Here is a 20389-nt window from a genome sequence, read left to right as displayed (position 1 = left end):
TCAAGTTTTAAGTTAGATTTTGAATCCAGATTTTATATGTGGTCTCAGACTTTTGGACCCCACTGTATATTTACAGTTTATTAACAGCGGTTCTCAACTGGTAGTTTTCTAAATTCAGATAATTAAATACACCATAGTTAAATCAATAAATAGGATTATCCACTTGAAAAAGGAACGGAGAAAACTTCCTATAATTTTCTTTTAGATAACAAAGTACAGTACTTTAAGTATAATGTTTAATTTTCCACAATAAACCTCTTGACATCGGCCATTAAAGCCTGGTCAATGACTAGTTAAAAGTAAAGGCTGAGATGAATGCTGACATCACTGTTTGCTTTGATTCTACGGTAAAAAGATAGTTTTACCTTGGGTCAGGTTGTCCTGCACTATAAGGCTGATGTGCACTGTTGTACTGTCACCATTTACAATCTATCACTGAGAACTGAGAATAAGTTTGTGAAGCGATTAAGCACAACAAGGCATGAGAGCACAAACAGCTGTTGGTCTGAAAGGCGCCAGAGGACGATCTGAAACAGGCCGTTTCTCTCAAGTAGTTGCATTACGATATCTGCTAAAGTCTAGCAATGAAGCGACAGGGAAGGGGGGATTGGTCAGAGAATCACATCGCCTGCTTTTCCTATCTGAGGAGGCCTGGGCTCTCCTAAAATGGCTGCTATCAGAGCCTCCGGAGCGCTGACGGGAGACACTGGGCTCCGTGGACTGAGAGGACTGAGGGAGGGCGAAGTTAATGCGTCTGGAGAAACCAGACGCTCTTTCTTGGCGTTGGCCGAAGGGCGCGGGGAGGAGCTCCGTGCTGGGCCGTCGCGGGGACGTGGGCACAGGCTGAGAGACTGCAGGGAGGGAAGAGGTGTCCCGGAGAGCGCCGGTACGGCGGGGCTGCGGCTGCGCTGGCGCTTCTGGTGATGCCGTTTGCTGCTGTGGTTTCCAGGGCTGGGGCTACGAGAGATGGGGGCCAACAGCACCAGCGTACTGTCATCTTCAGAGCTGACGTCAGAACTGTCAGAGCGCGAACGACACCCTGGTGCCGGCGGCGTAGACATGGGCAGCTGCACCTGTGAGGAAAAACAAAGAGGATGAAATTAAAAAGAATATATATACAAATCATATACTGAAGATTTCAGTGTTATGTAGAAGTTAAAATCCCTTTTATGTTTCTAAATCCTGATGACGTTCTTACACAAAACACAAATGGAGACTTTTCAAAGCATGTTTCCATTCTCAATTAGAGAGATTTTAAGCTTCAAAAATGGCACAAAACCATAAAGAATTATAAAAGTGGTCCATATCGCTTGTGTGCTGTAAGTCTTCCAAAGAAATAATGGCTTTATGTTAGGAAAAGTCCTCAAATATTTGAGCATGGCACTAGCAACGCCAAGGTCATGGGTTTGATTCCCAGGGAAAGCAAGAACTGATCAAAAAGTGTGCTTTGAATGAAATGTACAGTATAAGTGAATAATTAGGTAATCATGTAAATGAACAGATAGCAAAAAATCTGAATTCACTAAAAATAGGTTGAGTCCTAGTCCATAAGTACCCAAGTCCATGAAAAGACCTCAACCATATTTTAATGTTTTCATGTTGGCCCTGTCATGGACCCGTAACCATGTGGATTCTGTCTTGATTTTAAGTCAAACGTCTTTTGGTCTCAGTCATGACTCAGACTCAACTCTCTTCTGGTCTCAGTCCAGCCTCAGACCCATCTCTCCTTTGGTCTCAGTCTTGACTCAAGCTCGACCCCCTTCAGGTCTCAGTCTTGACTTAGACTCATCCCTCTTCTGGTCGCTGTCTTGAGACCAAACTTAACCACCTTCTGGTCTTAGTCTAGACTCAGACTCATCTCTCTTCTAGTCTCAGTCTTGACTCAGACTCATCTCTCTTCTGGTCTCAGTCTAGACTCAGACTCATTTCTCTTCTGGTCTCAGTCTTGATTCAGACTCATCTCTCTACTGGTCTCAGTCTAGACTCAGACTCATCTCTCTACTGGTCTCAGTCTAGACTCAGACTCATCTCTCGTCTGGTGTCAGTCATGAATTAGACTCATCTCTCTTCTGTTCTCATTCTTGACTCAAGCTCAACCCCCTTCAGGTCTCAGTCCAGATTCAGACTAATCTCTCTTCTGGTCTTGGTCTTGACTCAAACTCAAACCTCTTCTGGTCTCAGTCCAGATTCAGACTCATCTCTCTTCTGGTCTCAGTCTTGATTCAGACTCATCTCTCTACTGGTCTTGACTCCGACCCATCTCTCTTTTGGTCTCAGTCTCGACTCAGCCTCATCTCTCTTTTGGTCTTGGTCTTGACTCAAACTCAACCCTCTTCTGGTGTCAGTCATGAATTAGACTCAACTCGCTTCTGTTCCCATTCTTGACTCAAGCTCAACCCCCTTCAGGTCTCAGTCTTGACTCAGACGCATCCCTCTTCTGGTCTCTGTTTTGAGACCAAACTTAACCTTCTTCTGGTCTCAGTCTAGACTCAGACATATCTCTCTTCTGGTCTCGGTCTTGACTCAAATGAAACCTTCTTCTGGTCTTGGTCTTGAGACTGAACTCAGCCCTTTTCTGGTCTCAGTCTTGACTCAGACTAATCTCTCTTCTGGTCTCTATCTTCCCTCTGACACAGATGTGCTGGTGTCAACTACAACACTTGTTCATATTACGTCAGAAGACTTCGAAAAAACTAGTCTATGAAATTTTAAAGTGCTTTTTTTCCCCTTGATAGCTTCAGTCCACACTCATTCAAATGAATGACGAAATAAAGATCAGCACTGTCTTCAAAACAGCTCTTCTGGAGTTCCACAAAAGAAAGAAATTCATACTTGATTATGGAATCAAATCTTGAATATAGCAAGTAAACTCTTCTCTTTTTTTCTCTCTGTGAAATAATGAGTGCTTAGTACTTTTGGGAAGTCTACACACATTTTAATTTCATTTCTGTACAACTATTTATAGACCACTGCAGTATTATCTGAGCAAGGGTTTTGTGTCAATTGTGTCAAAGGGTTTTTGAGTCTATTATTGTGGTCTAATTTATTTCTGATTTAACAGTCCATAATCAGCATGTAAAACAAAACAAACTTTTGTCAGTTACATGTCAGTCAGTCTCTTTCTATCTAAATGGGCATTTTTCTGACCAGAAGAAGCTCTGCAAGACTTATCTTATATATGGAATGTTGAATATGAGGTATGGAATGTTGAATGTGAATATTTTTACCACAGTGGTTTTGGTTTCATTCTAATACCAGCTATACTGCTAAAACCTCTTTGAAATGGCAGAATATTGTGTTTCAAACTGCAGTACTTTGTGTCTTATTTCCATTGTGTGGCATCTAACATTTTTTTTTGGTATTCAAATGACAAAACAGAGTCTTTATGTTTGTAATTTGTGAATGTCCAGCCTCAAATACAAATCAGACTGCAATCAATACTTCAAATGTTGATAATGGCAATGCCAGAGCACATTGACCTAGTCATCATGCCCTACAACATGCTCGGAGCTACTGAGCTGCGCGTGCAAACAAAACTAATATTAGCATTTTATATGAATCAGAGTGTAGCTGTGTGAGAGCAGCGTGAACCTGAAATGGTTCTGTCACTCCTACGATGCTGTTGGTGTTGTTACTGTAATATCCCAGAATATATTCTCCCGGGTCTCTTGGCAGATCCTCCTCAGAAAACGTCACCTGAAGGTCATGAATAAAACAAAAAATGAAGGATAATGCTAGTCAGCACTGGCTACTCAATAAATCTTCTTTGTTAGTATTAATACTGTTTGGTCATTCCCTAATCTTAAAGCTTTCAATCCAAGATTATCCTGGAATGATTTGATTTTGGGATTAAAGCATTGTCCAGTGCACAGAGAGAGATGTAGTATCTGATAGTATCTTTCAGATCTCATCACAATTTACACACACGACTAACAAATGCCACGTCCTACCTGTGTCGAATGCTCAGATTTGGCCCATACATATGCAGCGTAATCCTTGTGGTGCTTAAATCCCACCTAAAACAAAGTAAAATGAGTATTTAAATAATTTAATTATTTAAGGTGCAGATTTGGTAGGTGGCTGGAGGTGTTTTTAATTAACATTTAAAGGAATTTAATCAGAAACTAAAATTTGCTCATTAATTCACAAACAGCAGACAAAACTATTTTGAAATAAAAATGAAAAACAATATAAATGAAATCAAAAGAATAACATATCTGCAGGATGTGAATATACATTGTATTGAATATTTCTGTATAGATAAACAAGTACATCCTGGTCACGTTGCAAGCTAAACAACAGTGACTTTTGTATTCATACAACCTATCAACAGTTGTGAAAGCAAGCATAATGCAACTGATCAGTTCACATAGTTAAGTGTCAGATAAACATAACTCAGTTTTCAATTAATACACAAGTCTCTTTCTAGTACAAAGGTTTCTGTGTTTATTGTTTGATATTAAAGGGGTCATATGATGCGCTGTCACGCGACTCTGTTGCCCTTTCGGGCTTGAACTGATGGTAAAACTAACGACATTATTAACTGTCTTGATATTTACTTTGAAAGCTGACGCTCACAATTATGGTAAGGCGGCGTTACATTTCCGACGCGTGCTTGTGGTGTTCAGCCAATCACAATGCACTGGGTCAGCTGGCCAATCAGAGCAGACTGCGCTTGTCGGAAGGAGGGGGCTTTGTTGAAAATGACGTGTTTGAGAGAGGCGGGGCATAGAGGACCTACAATAATGTACAGTATTTGAAAAATAATGTGTTTTTTGAACATTAAAGCATGTCAACATATTCTGTTACACCAAATACACAAAATAATGATATTTAAAATAGCATCATATGACCCCTTTAATGCTTTTTTTAAGCATTGACTAAAATTACCTGAGATTATGTCTGAAAATTAGGCTACAAAACAGTATAATTTATGGCAACTTGTTCCCACCATGGGATAAAAAAAAATTGTATCTCACAAATCAGACAATTCGGACTATAAACTAACTAAAAGTAAACTCTGAATCCTGAGGAAAAAAGTCACAATTATGAGATACACTGCAAAAAATGTTTTTCTTACTTAGTATTTTTGTCTTGTTTTCTTGTATTATTATCTAAACATTCTTGAATCAAGATGCTTTTACTTGAGAAGCAATATGGCTTAAGATATTAAGTCTTGTTTCTAAAACAAAACAAAACAACATTTTGTTATTTTTGCTTAAAACAAGAAAAATATCTGCCAATGGTTTAAAGGGGTCCTATTATGCTTTTTAACTTTTTAAATTGTAGTCAGTGTGTAGTGTGTATGTTTGGGCATAAAAAAAGATCTAGAAATTTTTTAACTCTGTCCCTGAGCATTATAACCCCAATTTGCTATTGTGTGCTGCGCATTTTACCGAGGACAGCTTCCAAACCTTCCACAGCTTGAAAGACGGAGCAAGGGGCGTGGCTGTACTGAAACACCGTCTAAGTCAAGACTTTGTAAAAGAGCATAATAGGACCCCTTTAAGAAAAATAATCTTAATTCAAAGGCAAAACAAGATTATTTTTTCTTGTTTTAAGCAAAAGAAAAACAAAACAAAATGTAGATAATGTAGTCATTTTGCTTCTCAGTGCATGAATATTTCTTGCAATTTATCTCTTTTTGACCTTTGAATTTTCTTCTCAGAATTGTTAGTTTATATCTCGCAATACTGAAACAAGACAGAATTGTTAGATATAAACTCTGAATTGTTATTATTATTATTATTATTATGTGTATCCTGTGGTGGAAACAAGCTTCCATAATAATTACACCATGGGCACTTCACATTTATCAAAATAATTTATAATATATTTTGTGAATTTATTGTGCTGTTAAATTTATATTTTTTTTCCATGACAAAAATATGCAACAATAATTGCAAGTAATTTATAGGTTAATTTCCTTGAAAACAAAAGGCTATGCTTCTGTGGTTCTTTCACAACATTGCTCTGTTTGTTAAATTTTTCTGACTTGCCCAACATAGCAACACTGGCTCAACCAATTGCGTGAGTTTGGGGGCGGGACTATCTATTCATTGACCAATAGTATGTAGGGAGAATGTTTGGGGAAAAATGTCTAAAAAATTATTATTGCTGAGAAAGTGGAGCACACAAATGCACACTTTACCTTTAATAAGATTAATAGAGTTAATTACTCCTATTATAATGTCATTGTGGTTGTGTAATTATTGTAATAATATAATGTGTGTAATTTGTGAAAAAAAAAAAATCAGTTGTGGACAGGCTGAGCTTTAATGACATTAATGTTAAAAGTAGTTTTATGTGAAAATGCCTTTAATTTATTACCTTGTACAGTCCCACCCAGTCCCATGAACTCCTCTGAAAGCCATGGGCCATTGAGAGTTTAACTGTAGCATCAGAGAACTTGGTCCATTCCTTCTCCACTTCCAGTGTCACTAATGGTAAGTTCACCTTAAAGGGAAACTGAGCAGGACAGAGGAAGATAGGACAGAATCCTACAATCAACTGTAGGTATTATGAATATAAATATAAAAATGAAATAAATATTTATATCAACAAACAAAAAAAATCAGTGAGAAAATCATTTGAATTTATTAGCAGTTTGTCTGAGGCCACAAGGAACTTTCTTTAACTCGTAAACGTCAAAGTGTTACGATAACAGATACCTCACATGACAGGCCTGAAATACATACAGCACTGCTCACAGGCTATCCAGTGTCTTTCCCGCCATTTTTAGACTCACATGCAAAGAGAAGAGGGCGGACACCGGCTTGTGATCACTAATAGTGAAGCCCATATGACTGCGGTAGTAGTGCTGGGAAACTCTGGTGGCGCCGCCCAGCCATGAGGTCAAACCCCGCTGTAGTGCAGAATTATGGGACGGCACGGGGGAGCCCGTCCTGCGCAGACGCCACAAGATGCGATCCGTCCATGCAGGCTTCCTCTTTTTTGCACTAGGAAAGGAAGCCAGGTTTAAACGAGAGTCCAGAGAAACAGAACGACTCATGTAAAAAAGCATAACAGACCTTGTGTCATAAGTATGTGTCCCCACATCAAACTTGTAAGTTGGCGGGAAATTGAGGGGTCCTTCTATAAACCCCTCCAGAACAGATTCGCTTTTTTTCGCCATGTTGAGCTGTGACAAAGACAAAACAAAAAGACAAAATGTTCTTTCACTTTATCTTTTTAACAACAACCCAATCTAGCAGACATCATCACAACATATAGTGTGCACATCATGCACTGAAGAGCTGAATCTGGCCGGTTTGTTTATAGATGTAGTACATGGACCTCTAGTGGTAACAGAATGAAAAAAAGAAAAACAGTACTGCCAAGATCTGTACAGAGACATCTAGTGTAATGTGATTGAGACAAGGACAATTTTCTGAGCTTATCTGATACGTTCAACATTGCCTCAACAGTTAGATCTGTACATACCCTTGAAATCACATGCACCTGTGCAATCAATTTCCTTTATAGTCTCCAAGCAACCTGTGACACTATAGCTTTTACCTGATCTTTTTCCCACAGTAGAGGCAGTTTGTCATTCTCAATTGCACTTTTCACCACGTGAATGTCATAACCTTCGATTCGGAAGTTCAGATCACCAAACCAGAACACCACACTGTGGAGAATGCAATAATTTCCAGTGAACAGGTCAAAAGTACAAAGTGTAATCTGTACAAAGTACATCTGTATAAAGCTACTCAGATTAATGCTCAAATACAGATTAAAAGACTGTATTAAAAGAACATTACAGTTTAAATGCCTCAACTAAAACAATGTTGTTCTGAAACACGCTTGTAGTTTTGTTTTAAAAACTGACATTTCTTACATATTGTAGTTTATTAATGCATAAGTAAGCCTAGGCATCAAAGATATGTTTTTTTCCAGGTACCCACTCGTGATCCAGCACACCCACAGCCGTGCCGCCCTCGAACTGCTGCTGCTGCAGGATGCTTTCAAAGTCCTCCATCCGCTGCTCCAGATTACGCATGTGAGCCGGCAGGTGGCAGTTGAGGAAGCACACAGGGTGTCCGAAAACCATCATGCGTGCACTTACACCCCCTTTATTCCCCTGAGACAAACATATAGAGGCAGAGGATAATGGGAAGACATTAATAATACAGCAGCTCTGGACTCCATAGTAAGGTGTTTTTTTAAGTGCCTGTCCTACTGGTGAAAGAAAAACAACATTATTATAGAGATTATTTACTCACCCTTATGTTGTTCCATACTATTATGCTCTTATTTTTTTCCATGGAATCAAACGGAACATTTTTAATTTTTAATCTTCATGCAGCTCTTTTTTCCATGTGATAACAGTTTATAGCAACCACAGCTGTCAAACTCCAATAAAGAACAAACATTCAATTGATTGGAAAGGTTGGAATTGGTTGAATGAATACACAGCTTTCACAGAATGACTCGGTTATTTGAGTCTTGAACCAGACATATTGTTTATGAATGAAGAGAATGAACTTGGATGAATCTTGTTTGTGAAAAATAATCAACACTTGACTGACTGACAAGCGTTATTAACTAAAACTATTAATAATCTATTAAAACAATTAATAAAGTAATAAAAATAAATTGAAATAAAGCTGAAAAATTTGTATAAAATAAAATAAAAAATGAAATAAAATAAATATTAGATGAAACACTTAAAAAATGAAAATGTTGCCTTGGCAACTAACTGAAATAAGTTTAAATCCAACTACTAAAGTCGAATAAAATAAAATAAAATTAAAGCTATTTAAAAATATTAAAAAAAAATAAAAATGACGAAAACACAACAAAATTACTAAGACTTAAACTAAAATGAAAACTGAAAAAAGCTATTATTAGCTATTACACTGCCGACTGAGTGATGCGGGACATGTTGTACGTTCAATTTTGCATGTAATTCAATCTTACATTTAAAATGATGTAAAAACTTTAGTTTTTAACACCTAATACTTCATATTTATATCAAGGTATTATTGTTGTCTTTTTTCTATAGCAGCTTGATAAAAGATATGTCACGCAGTTTAAACAAGGGAGGAAAAATTATAGATATGCTTTGTTGTAACTTCAAAAAAAAAAATACTGACAAAAATAAAAACAAAAGAATACTGATGATGCTCAAACATATTTTCTGGAGCCTTTGAGACATGTAGGCCTACATTTTAATAAATGAAAATTAAACTCATTTCACTCAAGAAAGATTCTGTGTTACTTGTTGAGTAAATGATTCAATGACTCATAAAACTTGCTTTTTGCCACCTACTGGGTAACAATTTAACCTGCAAAAAGAGTTACTGAATGAATCGCTAAACGAATATTTTCGGTAAACATATTCAAGTCACCAGAATGAATCTGCCTGCATGTCCTTTTTGGAGCTTGACAGACATTGCCACTCTGAACTATTGTTGGAACAACATGAGTAAATGACCGAATAATGACCAAATTTTCATTTGTGAGTGAACTATCCCTTTAAACACTGTGCTGAGAAGGACAGGTGTGCTGTGCAGTCAAGGGTGAAATGGGCTGTGCAGAGACCTGCAGTTTATTAGCAGCGCTGGTGCCGCAGTTCCCACGGGTTGTGCTCTGTCTTTCTGGGTAACGCACTGGGGAGAACTGAGAGCTGCTATGTGTGTGTGTTCAGTCTGCATTAGATTAGACAGAGATGAACCTGATGTGTGTGTGTGTGTGTGTGTGTATGTGTGTGTTTGTGCACTGGAAGACAGATCAGAAACAGAGCTGCTGCATGTCCTACTGTGACCTACTCAAAGGAGACTGCAGAATGAGCCTGGAGCCATGCTGACAACAACACACACAGGGTCACACACACACACACACATACACAAAAACATGCTCGCAGTCTCATTTCCACGCTCTCCCCTTGACTCCGCTTTTCCTGTAATCATCAAAGACATCACACGGTGGGAGTCGTGACATTATGCAGATATTTGATGTTCGACATTAAAGTACTAATGCAGCACAACAATCACTGATCACATAAGCGTTTAGAAAGTAGACACTCTTTCCCAGAGGTCTTTGCTCGTTTGACTCACCCAGTAGCCTCCCAACCCAGTGCATGTGCTTTGGGTTTGTACTCCTCTGAGGAAGGGAAGGTGGCAGAATTTGGAAAACACCAGTAAGAAAACCCCCTGCATCCTCTGAGATGCCACCTAGACAGAAATGAACACATTTCAAGTTGAACTCCTCATTAGTGCAGTTTAGTAAAGCATACATCATTATTAAGATTTAAACAAACCAAGTCCAAAAGTATACTTCAGTTTTTACGCATACGGTAGGGTCTGCATACAGTGCATGTGATGTAAATTTTGTCATCAGCATATAACGAGTGTACTCTAGTTTGTCCACAAAGTGGCAACACTGCCACCGCCTGTTTTTAACAGAAACATTTTTGTGTTTTTAGTCAGAAAAGAAACTGATACAGAGCAACAAACAACTCCCGGAGATGCAACAACAGATGCTCATGTTGACTCACGTAGGTAAGGCTGTTAAAGAATAGTTCACCCCAAAATTAAAATTGACTCACCCTCAGGCCATCTAAGATGTAGATAAATGAGTTTGTTTCTTCATCTGAACAGATTTGAAAATATTTAGCATTCCATCATTTGCTCACTAATGGATCCTCTGCAGTGAATGGGTGCCGTTAGAATGAGAATCCAAACAGCTGATAAAACATACACAATAATCCACAAGTAATCCACACCACTCCAGTCGTTAAGTGAAAAGCTGTGTGCTTCTAAGAAATAAATCCATCCTTAAGGCGTTTTAACTTTAAACAGTCACTTCTGGCCAAAATTCCAGTTCATAATTCATAATAAGTGGAAAGGTCTGTCCCCTGTTGTCCTCTTTTTTTTTGCTTATAAATATTGCTTGATCTGCGCATATTTCTCTGCTGATTCAGATGAGATGGCTTTTTCACTGGAGAAAGCAATAATATAGATCATAGACTAATATTTTGGCCGAAAGCAATGGTTTGAAATTAAAATCATCTTAATAATGGATTTGCAGTTTATCACTTTACAATATGTTAATTGATAGAATGTTGTAGATCACTGTGATGTTTTTATCAGCTGTTTGGACTCTCATTCTGACGGCACACATTCACTGCAGAGGATCCATTGGTGATCAAGTGATGTAATGCTAAATTTCTCCATATCTTAGATGGCCTGAGGCATGAGTACATTTTCATTTTTGGGTGAATATTATTCTGAGATACACACAACTCCAGTTTAAACAAGTACAAGTGCCCTAGGGATGGTAATATTCCCCAATTCGGTGCATCGGCATAAAAGTTAACTTTTATGTTTTTCGTTAACGATGCGATGCATTGATTTATAAAAGTGTGCATGGGATACATTGATGCATAGTTTCTAACATATTTGCACTGGTAAAAAACTATTTTATACATAATTATTAGTAGATGCGCTATACTTTTATTATTTAGAAAGGGACCAATAATTTGTGACCAATATTTTATATGTAGATTGATTTATCCTCTCTAAACTTTGTCAAGCGTGTTCTCTCATCACCACTGCTGCTAAGTGAACATGACGTATCAAAATACTACAGAGACCTTAGAAGGCGTTAGAAATCAGTAGGCACTGAAGTTATTTTATGATTTGCTGTCTGTCTGTACCAAAAAAATTAAAGTGAACTATCTGTACCATATTGAATTACATAGCATCATTTTTTTTCATCGCATCATATTGCATTGAATCGCACAGTGTTGAATCGAATAGAAATTGGATCGCACTGCATCGTAAAAGGGGTGAATCTCATCGCATCGGTAGCTGCTTCATATGTATATTTAATGTATCATATCATTGGCTATATGCATCGAGATGTGTATCGCATCTGCCTCAGTTATGGAGACGCAAACCCCTAATGTGTGCTAGAAAGTATCATCCAGTGTCTGCACTATTTCTCTCCAGAAGTTCTAAGCTATTTTTTTTTGTTAATTAGAGTTGCATGTATCTCTTAACTGCTTGACACAAGGGCTTGTCAGCGGGGGTGTTTATTTTTGTTGCATCTCCAATAGCTTGTCATGGTTCAGTCTCATCGGTTTCTTTGCTGGTCAGTGGATAAACCTTGTGGATAGACCCCAGAAACCTCCTAGCAACACCCTCACAACCATACAAAGCACACCAGCAACTGCACAGCAGCAAGCTAAGAACTTATCAGAACATTTTAATGACCACATAGCAATATGATTGATTTCTTCTGTGTAATACAGATTTTTTTTTTTAAGAATTTTTGTAACCAAACAGTTTTGGTGACCGTTAATATCTTCTTGTGTGTTTAGAACATTATGAGGGGGTGTAAATGATGAGAGCATTTTTCTTTGGTCAACTTTCCCTTTAAGCCTGATATGCATTTGATTTCATACTGACCAACACGTATCCAAAACGACTGAGTGTGTCCATGCAGAGCTCACTCCATTGGTCTATGAAGAGAGCATCTTTGAGCCGCTTGTTAATCATAGAGTTTACTTCCTGCAGTCTAAAAAGAGATAAAAGAACAGAAGCAGGAAAAAAGAAAGAGAGGAGACAAATAATACCAATAAAACAAGGACAAACAGGAGAAGATGGCAAAAGGGACATGGAAATGAGAAAACGCAGACAGAGCACACAGAGAATGTAGTGGAAGGTTAATTAATTCAGCAACAATAATGGAAGGTATAAAACTGAACAATGCTACACATTCTTACCCGACAACCACCATGTCAGTGCTCCCATTTTCAACACCAGGTCCAAACAAGGAAGTGATGTCATCAGGTGGTATACCAGAGCCTACATTCCATGTGACAATATGCACTCTAAAAGGAATAAAGCATAATGTGCATTTCATGTAAATGTTTTAAATAGATTGCATGAAACATTTGTTATATATTCCCTACATAGGCAGCTATTATGATTGGCATTTCTCTCACAGTTACTCTTATTTATGGTGGATATATGTGGTGCTACACTAGGTTTTGGATCAGGGCTGTAGTTTTAAATCCATGGTCATATTCTCCTTTGCATTACGTCATGGTAATATGAGTCATCGAAATTGCTCAAATCAAAAAGCCTGGGATAAATGTCACCTGCTGTATTTAATAGCTTCCAAAACATGCTGAACGCTTTTAACTAATTAGAGCACATGCACGATGAATAAACAGCATTACACATTATAAGGGTTCTGTCTATGTTGTCAAAGATGACAGGCTAAAGGATCCAGGAGCACATTTGTGTGTCTAGGAATGCTGCCAGCTCAACGCTCCCGTGTCCATTCTGTCACCAGGCTCTGAGAGAGATATTATGCTGATTTAAGGGATGAGAAAATTTCAGCTCTGCTGGTATGCGCTCTTTAGGTTTATTATGCCTGCATACCACTAGCTGATTTCTCAGCTTGTGCTAACTTAACTCCATGATGAGTTAATAACCCCAGAAACCCTCGGACCACATCTAGCAGGTTTAGAGGCTTTCATGGCTATGGCAGTGACCAATAAGCTTCTCCAAGTGCTGAAGACCTGATTGTCCTGTTCCGAATCAGAGTTTTTAGTTAGCAAATGCAAAATCACATATAAGATTTGAGATGTTGAGTCAGCTAATGGGATGCTGCCTTAAACCGACAGATTCTCTCCCCTCAGGCCAGTGGTTATAAGCAAACCCAGCAGAAATCCAATGACTGAGTGACTGCAGTCAAATCATATTATATCATTGGGACTGAGAAATGTTAAAACAACACCACACTTGCTAGAATGAATGAATGAATGAGAAATAATTTTTAATAAATCAGTTGAATGAATAATTCATTAACTCACTCATTTTGTTGGTGAATGATCAGTGTTTTAGAGCGATTTGGTTGTGTGAATAATTCAATGACTCACTCATTTTGTTGGTAAATGATCAGTGTTTTAGAGCGATTTGGTTGTGTGAATTATTCAATGACTCACTCATTTTGTTCATGAATGATCAGTGTTTTAAAGCAAATTGGTTGTGTGTATAATTCAATGATTTGCTCATAAAGGCAGCCACGTCTTTCATTAATGAATGAGTTAGCATTTTAGCTGACTTGTGGAATTACAATGGCCATGGCATACACTTGTCCATTAAGTTCAGAAGATCCCATATGTCATTTTAGGTTTCAAAAGGGTGTTCACAAGTGCCCCTTTGAGGCCACCATGCGCCCTTGATGCACTGACACAAGTTTTGCAGCAGACCTCTACCTGACAGTCAAAGCAACATTATGTCACTAAATTGTGGACTTAGAGGAAGACCAAAAGGTCTTAGGGTTCCATCTGACAGGGCTAAAGACAATAACTTGTTTTGTTCTTGAATGAAAAATCAGTGTTTTGTATGAATCAATGGAATGAATGACTCAATGACTCAGTCTTGAAGACAGTCATTGTCGCCACCTACTGGCATAACAATGCAAAAAAGTTCTCACCAATGCACAAACAAACAGTGAAAAATCTCAGTGCTGTTGCACTTTGACATTAGCATTTTTGGATAGATTCTCAACCAGATACCCAACCTAACTGTTGTACAGTTATTGACAAGGTATATAACAAGTCTCACCTGAAATCCCCCTCTTCGCTGATGGTCTTGTTCAACTTCTTCTCAGTAGTGTCTCCTGTGTTTGGCACATGTGCTTCGGGACTTGGAATCGGTTGAGGAACAGGGCTAGACGGGGGGCTGGGGTTTGGGTTGAGGATTGGTCTGGCGATTAGGTTATTGTGTGTGTTAGCACGGACAGCCTGTGATGGAGGGCTTGGAAGTGTTGGGGGAAGTGTTGGGGGAATGGTTGGGGGGTTGAAACCAAGTTGAGAAGTGGGGCTCAGCGTGTTTTGAGTGCTGCAATAAGGCAATGGTGATTTGGTTGGGGAGTACGACAGGAAGTTGGGCATTCCCATAGCTTTAACCTGCAATGGAGGCTCAGTGGGCCTGGAGACTTTGATTGATGTCTTGGTGCCCAGTGCCGTAGGCCTGGGTCGACTGATACTGATGCATTTTGTGGATTGTGCAGTGGAGTCTGGTCTGGTTCTCTCCTGAATGGCTGGGTTTGTCTGAAGTGCCGGGGTCTGTCCCAACACTGGTGCCTTTCCATTCATGAACGTCTGGCAGTGTGAGGATGCAGGCATTTTGCAAGGGTTTCCAAGCAGGGCTGGGACTGGTGGTTTGTGGAGTCCTAGAACTCCAGTATGTTCTTCGGGCATTGGGCAGCTCTGAACGGGCTGCATTGGATCCATTTACCTGTGAAGACAATACAGACAGCCATGGAGGTGTTCAAGGAATGTTCCAGGTTCGATGCAAGTTTTTTGCTGGTAGTCAAGTCAACATTAAATTGGTCAAAGACAAATAGTGTCCACAATAAAGAAAAATATATATTTTTTTAATTCATTTTTAAAAACGTGCCAAGTTTTGAAGAAGTTTTATCTTTTTCAAGAAAATTTTACATTTAATGACTGTAAAATGTAATGTGGTATAACCATCAAGTAAAAAGTATCAACATATTTTCTTTACATCTTGAATAAATGTCATTAAGTATTATTTTAAAAAATGAAATAAAAAGGTTTATTTTAAATATATCACAGTAAAAATTCTTTCACAAATACCATGATTTACTAATTTATAAATATTCTTATGTTTTTGAGTCGCTCAACAAAATTCTGAACTAACATGCTTTGTAAAAATTTAAATTATCTGACATTTTATAAGACTTATTGACCTTCACACAGACATGAGGTTCTCCAGGGGTCCTCTCTATAATATTATTTCCTGTTTTATGTGGGTACTTTGGGTTTGGTTTTTCAAATATTAGTACGTAGTGAAGCTTTATTTTTTTCTCCTTAAGAAATAATAATAAAGTTATACATCAAACAACATTTATTTAACAAATTTCATTCTTTTAAAGAGACTTCTTCAAAATCATTATCAGGAGTTGTATCATCTTAATTTTATGCATTTTTAATGCATTGTTGATTAAATTAGTACATAAAAAAAGAGCATCATATCGTTGACCTAAACCTTAAATGCTGTCCATTGAGCTTAACTTATATTGAACCCAGAACATTCCTTTGATAAATGGTGGCAAAAGCATGAAGGACAAAATGGAAAGGGTGGCTAAACCAGAAAATAGATGCTGTGAATGCAGAGTAAGATGAGAGAGCTGGGTTTGTGTGTCCTTCACACTCCTCTGCCTTCTCCCACAGTCAAAGACAGAGACTGTTGCTGTCTGCAGTGGACGGCTGAGTGTGTGAAGAGCTTTGGACAGTAGCCAGGGCTGAACGTCCCCGCTATGTACCTGTCCCCTCTTGCTTTTTTCCTTTCCTGAGACGTCACTGCTGACATCAGTGAACTACAATCAGCTAAGATCAATCCTTTTCTTCAAATGACAACTATATACCCTCCCCTCTGTCCTGATCTACTTTCCTGTTGCTTGGCAACAACTTTCAGTCCCAACACCCCCCTTCCAAACATTCTTTCCTTTTAACATTCCGGAATGTATCCTTTAATAAGCAGGACTCTGATCGATAGGGCGATCTTTAAAGAAAGTGCTAGGGATAATGGCTATCACATAGCATTAGCAATGATGCCTCTTTCGCCAACTGTGGCAGAATAATAGCTCAGAGCTTTTACAAATTGGTGTCTTGGGACAGATCTTTGGTGAGATGACAGAATGCTTTCTCAAGTACATGAGTTATATCTTAGAAAATGCTATAAACATTCCTAACAGTTATATCTTAGAAAATGCTATAAACATTCCTAACAGAGTTTAGCAAACATGGCCAGTCTAAACATGCATATAGCCTATACACATTGTAAGAATCTATAGTCTGCCCCGACCCAGATTCCACTCCACAATATGTTTGATCATGCTCATTTCCCAAAATGGCTTAATTATTATAGAGAAGAAGAAAGTCAACAGTTATGTTGTTTGTAGATCACTTGGGATGATCACATCCTGAGCAAATGGTGACCAATTGTAGAATGGGAGCAGGTGTGGGACACTGAGAACCACCTCAGACAAAAGGGGTGTCAGAACTTAATTAACATACAGACCACAGCTGTAACAACAGGAGCAACTTCCTTTACATTGAGGGTAAACTCTAAGTGTATAAAATGTTTGAGCTAGGATGTTCGGGGTTCAGTCTGACTCCGTTGAACCCAATGTCTACATGCACTAGGGCCATCAAGAACCATCTGCTGACCAAAAGGGTACTTGAATATAATTGCTAGGGATTCTAGATAATCCTATCACCTTAACATTTGGTTGTTTCCACCTGAAAGACTACCAAAGATGTGGGAACGGAAGGCTATCACTTTCATTGTTATCCGCAATTTACATTTAAGACAAAACTTCATTTACATGCGGGAAGATGAAGCGGGAAGAATAGAGTATAAAATGCTTAGGATGTTCGTGGTTCATTCTGACTCCGCTGAATCCGAAGTGCTGCCTGTACTTTGTCACTACTATTCTGTAATAAAAGTTATTCTTCATCAAGATCTTCGACGTCTTCACTTTTTCTTACAACATGCTACACGGAAGATGCAACAATTCATATCAAAATCACAAACTGACAAAACTGAGGAACTGTTTTGTTGATGGCTGATATATATATTTTATGCAAATCATAATTCTAATGTTTTTAACACGATGTGCAACACAGATGTCACATGAATGTATATGAAAATATATTAATCAATGTTTGATATTTATTTTCATGGCAATTATTTGAATGCACATTAATGTACATTACAGTAATTAAGTGTTATATATAAAAAATTGTTTAGTAAAGTTAATCAATGAAAAGATAAATGGAAAAAAAATTTTCCATGCAGTTCAATGCAGTGAGGTAATATAAGAGCTCATCTGCTCACACAGTATTTAGTGCACTGTAATAGGGTGGCATAATGAAAACAGGTCATCATTCAAAATTTATCAAATTTAAAAATGTATAATGATGACAAATTATAACAATGAACGGAGCCAAGTGAAAAAATAATATTCACAAAATGTAACATTATTTATTTGTTGATGGTATTTATGTTACCTTTTACACTTCTGCTGTTTAATGAAGTACTTTGTGCTTCATTGTTTTAATGTAACATGTTATTGGGGCATGTTGTCACAAAAGGTCATTAAAAAGACTAATGCCTACAAAAAAATGACACCTGCCATATTTCACACGAGTTAAACAAGGTCACAGGTTCTGGATGGGTTTATCTATAAATATATTTCTATTTATATATAATTTCAACTAATTGTGCTTATATTTTCTTGCTCACAATCATGATATTTCAACTTTTTCCCCAATTGTTTGTGAGTTTTACACCCTATTAGTCACTAGTAATAGAAAGAAAACAACATTTCTGCATTATATGCAAATGGTAGAGACAATTTAATTTGAAACCATCCTTACTTTCCATTCATTCATTTTAGTGAATGCTGGATTTGTCGTTATTAATAATAAATATTGGACATAGCCTATTATTTTTGAATAAGATGATTTTGACTGATACTGAATGATTACACATATACTGTGAGAAAACTGAAAAAGCAGGAGACTTCACTCAAAGAAGTCAATGATTCTGAACACTGAACACATTAATACAAGCTATTATTAGGCTACATATACTAATAATTTATAAACTTTCCAACCCATTTGGTTTTGTCTCAAGAATCAGCGCGTAGGCTAGTCGTGTGTCGCAAGAAAAATAATATTTAAATATCTCACAGAGCCCGCTGGACACCGAATAAAATCTCGAGTAGCCTATATAATAATAGTCATTTCCACAAGCAGCCACGCGCCTATCATGAACAAGGTCATCTGTCCTCGCGGGTCAATTAAGAGTCCGCAGATAATTCACCGTTTCTCAAGCTGATGCAATGGACATCTACGTTATGGAAATGGCGATAAATGAACGCGAGTCTCTTTGACAGACAAGCTAGGTCTTTTTTAAAGTTGTTTGTCTGACGACACTTGTTTATACGCTGCAGTGTCTCGAGGTGAAGGATGTCTCACGCTTCAAACAGATGAGCGTCACAGCGTCATATTTGACTGAGTCGTCGACCCACGTTTCGTTTAAAAAGCACAATTAAGTTGATATCGAAAGAATTCTTACCTGTCCTGTTTCTCTGCACCGGCGCAAGTGTGTGTGTGTGATGTGAGCGTCTCTACAGGACACACACACACACACACTTCCACCGGTGTGATAATGAGTGATGGAGAGCGGATACGTCAGTCCCAAGAGGACACGAGGAAAGGCAGCGAAGACAGTGAGTGAAACATCCTCAACAGACACTTGACTAGTAATGACTCTGTTTGACTAAAAATGACGCAAGGCGCCGGAAGATCAGCGTGAGCGGGGTGCATTACTCGTGGAGCATCATTAACATGACAGGACAGCATATATCCACAACTCACGAGAACTATTCTCACAATCCAATCAATAATGATCCTGATGCTGAAGGTCTAATCATTCCAGTTACATATCTGTAGGCCTACTATCATCATCTAGACCTATTAGATACTTTTATTAAAAATGGAAATCATATTAGGCTAGTTTACTTTTAACAACACTATTATTTGAGCATAGAAATGGATTTTTAAGTAATTTCATGTTTTTTGTTATTTTCATGATTCATTTTTGTCATGCGACTGGGTCATTTTTTTTTTAACTGAAAATATATTAGGAAATACTGCAGGTTTTTTCTTAATTCGTTGACATGTTTCGAACAGAGCATTATCCTGGAAATATTGTATTAATTGGCAGTCAGTTTATAGATTTATTTTACTGTGTCCTCAATATCATTTATACAACATGGGAATTATATTAGCCTATAGTTTTTTTTTCATTTTTTACCATGTCAATAATTAAACATAGAAATGGATTTATTAAGAAATATTGCAGGTATTTCTTAATTTTTGTATCATTTATTAAATCATATTAGGCTAGTTAGTTTTCCTTTATCAAAACAGTACTATTATTTGAACTTAGAAATTGATTTAAAGTCAACTCATGACTTTTATTTGAATTGCTATTGCCATTTATGTCATAAATAAAAACTTGAAACTAACTTGAAAAACTGACAGTTTATTAAGAAATATTGCAGGTATTTTTTCGAACAGAACATATTTTTGTGAGAATATTGTTTTAATTGGTAATCAATTCATATTTTAATGTTACTGTGTCCTCAATATCACTTTTCATCCTGTTATTTTTTTGTAATATTCCTTTAACAAAATCCAATTACATAATCCTTCAGGAAGTGACGTCATTAAATTAGGAAAATAACAGCACCACCATCAGTGAAGTATTAGCAGTTGATTTGATGAATTTTGTGATATTATTTGGTTTGTCACTAAAGTCCAGTA

At 37.6% G+C, this 20389-nt stretch overlaps 1 protein-coding gene across 1 annotated transcript; it reads right to left on the bottom strand.

Moving 5' to 3' along the window:
- Window positions 1–260: 260 nt before the first annotated feature.
- LOC107686450 (inositol polyphosphate 5-phosphatase K-like) lies at window positions 261–19283 on the bottom strand. Its single transcript, XM_016483459.1, has 13 exons — window positions 19137–19283; window positions 14589–15263; window positions 12734–12841; window positions 12417–12525; window positions 10062–10178; window positions 7908–8083; window positions 7519–7630; window positions 7032–7141; window positions 6749–6959; window positions 6331–6468; window positions 3951–4016; window positions 3592–3696; window positions 261–1073 (listed from the first exon to the last, which is right to left on the bottom strand). Exons 2-13 carry the CDS (start codon window positions 15257–15259, stop codon window positions 612–614), a joined length of 2385 nt encoding a protein of 794 aa, XP_016338945.1. The 5' UTR covers window positions 15260–15263; window positions 19137–19283; the 3' UTR covers window positions 261–611.
- Between the last annotated feature and the right edge of the window lie 1106 nt (window positions 19284–20389).

This window comes from Sinocyclocheilus anshuiensis, unplaced genomic scaffold, assembly GCF_001515605.1.
Source record: "Sinocyclocheilus anshuiensis isolate Anshui unplaced genomic scaffold, SAMN03320099.WGS_v1.1 scaffold838, whole genome shotgun sequence".
Classification (NCBI taxonomy): domain Eukaryota; kingdom Metazoa; phylum Chordata; class Actinopteri; order Cypriniformes; family Cyprinidae; genus Sinocyclocheilus; species Sinocyclocheilus anshuiensis.
Note: the sequence above shows the minus strand (reverse complement) of the source record. Positions and strands in the feature narration are given on the sequence as shown.

Excerpts from the sequence above, each read along its gene's own strand:
- LOC107686450 (XM_016483459.1), bottom strand. The coding sequence starts at position 15,259 with ATGGATCCAATGCAGCCCGTTCAGAGCTGCCCAATGCCCGAAGAACAT. Across the intron at positions 12,526-12,733 it reads ACTGACATGGTGGTTGTCGG|ACTGCAGGAAGTAAACTCTA; the intron begins GTAAGAATGTGT and ends ATCTCTTTTTAG. Across the intron at positions 7,142-7,518 it reads TACTGTGGGAAAAAGATCAG|CTCAACATGGCGAAAAAAAG; the intron begins GTAAAAGCTATA and ends TCTTTGTCACAG.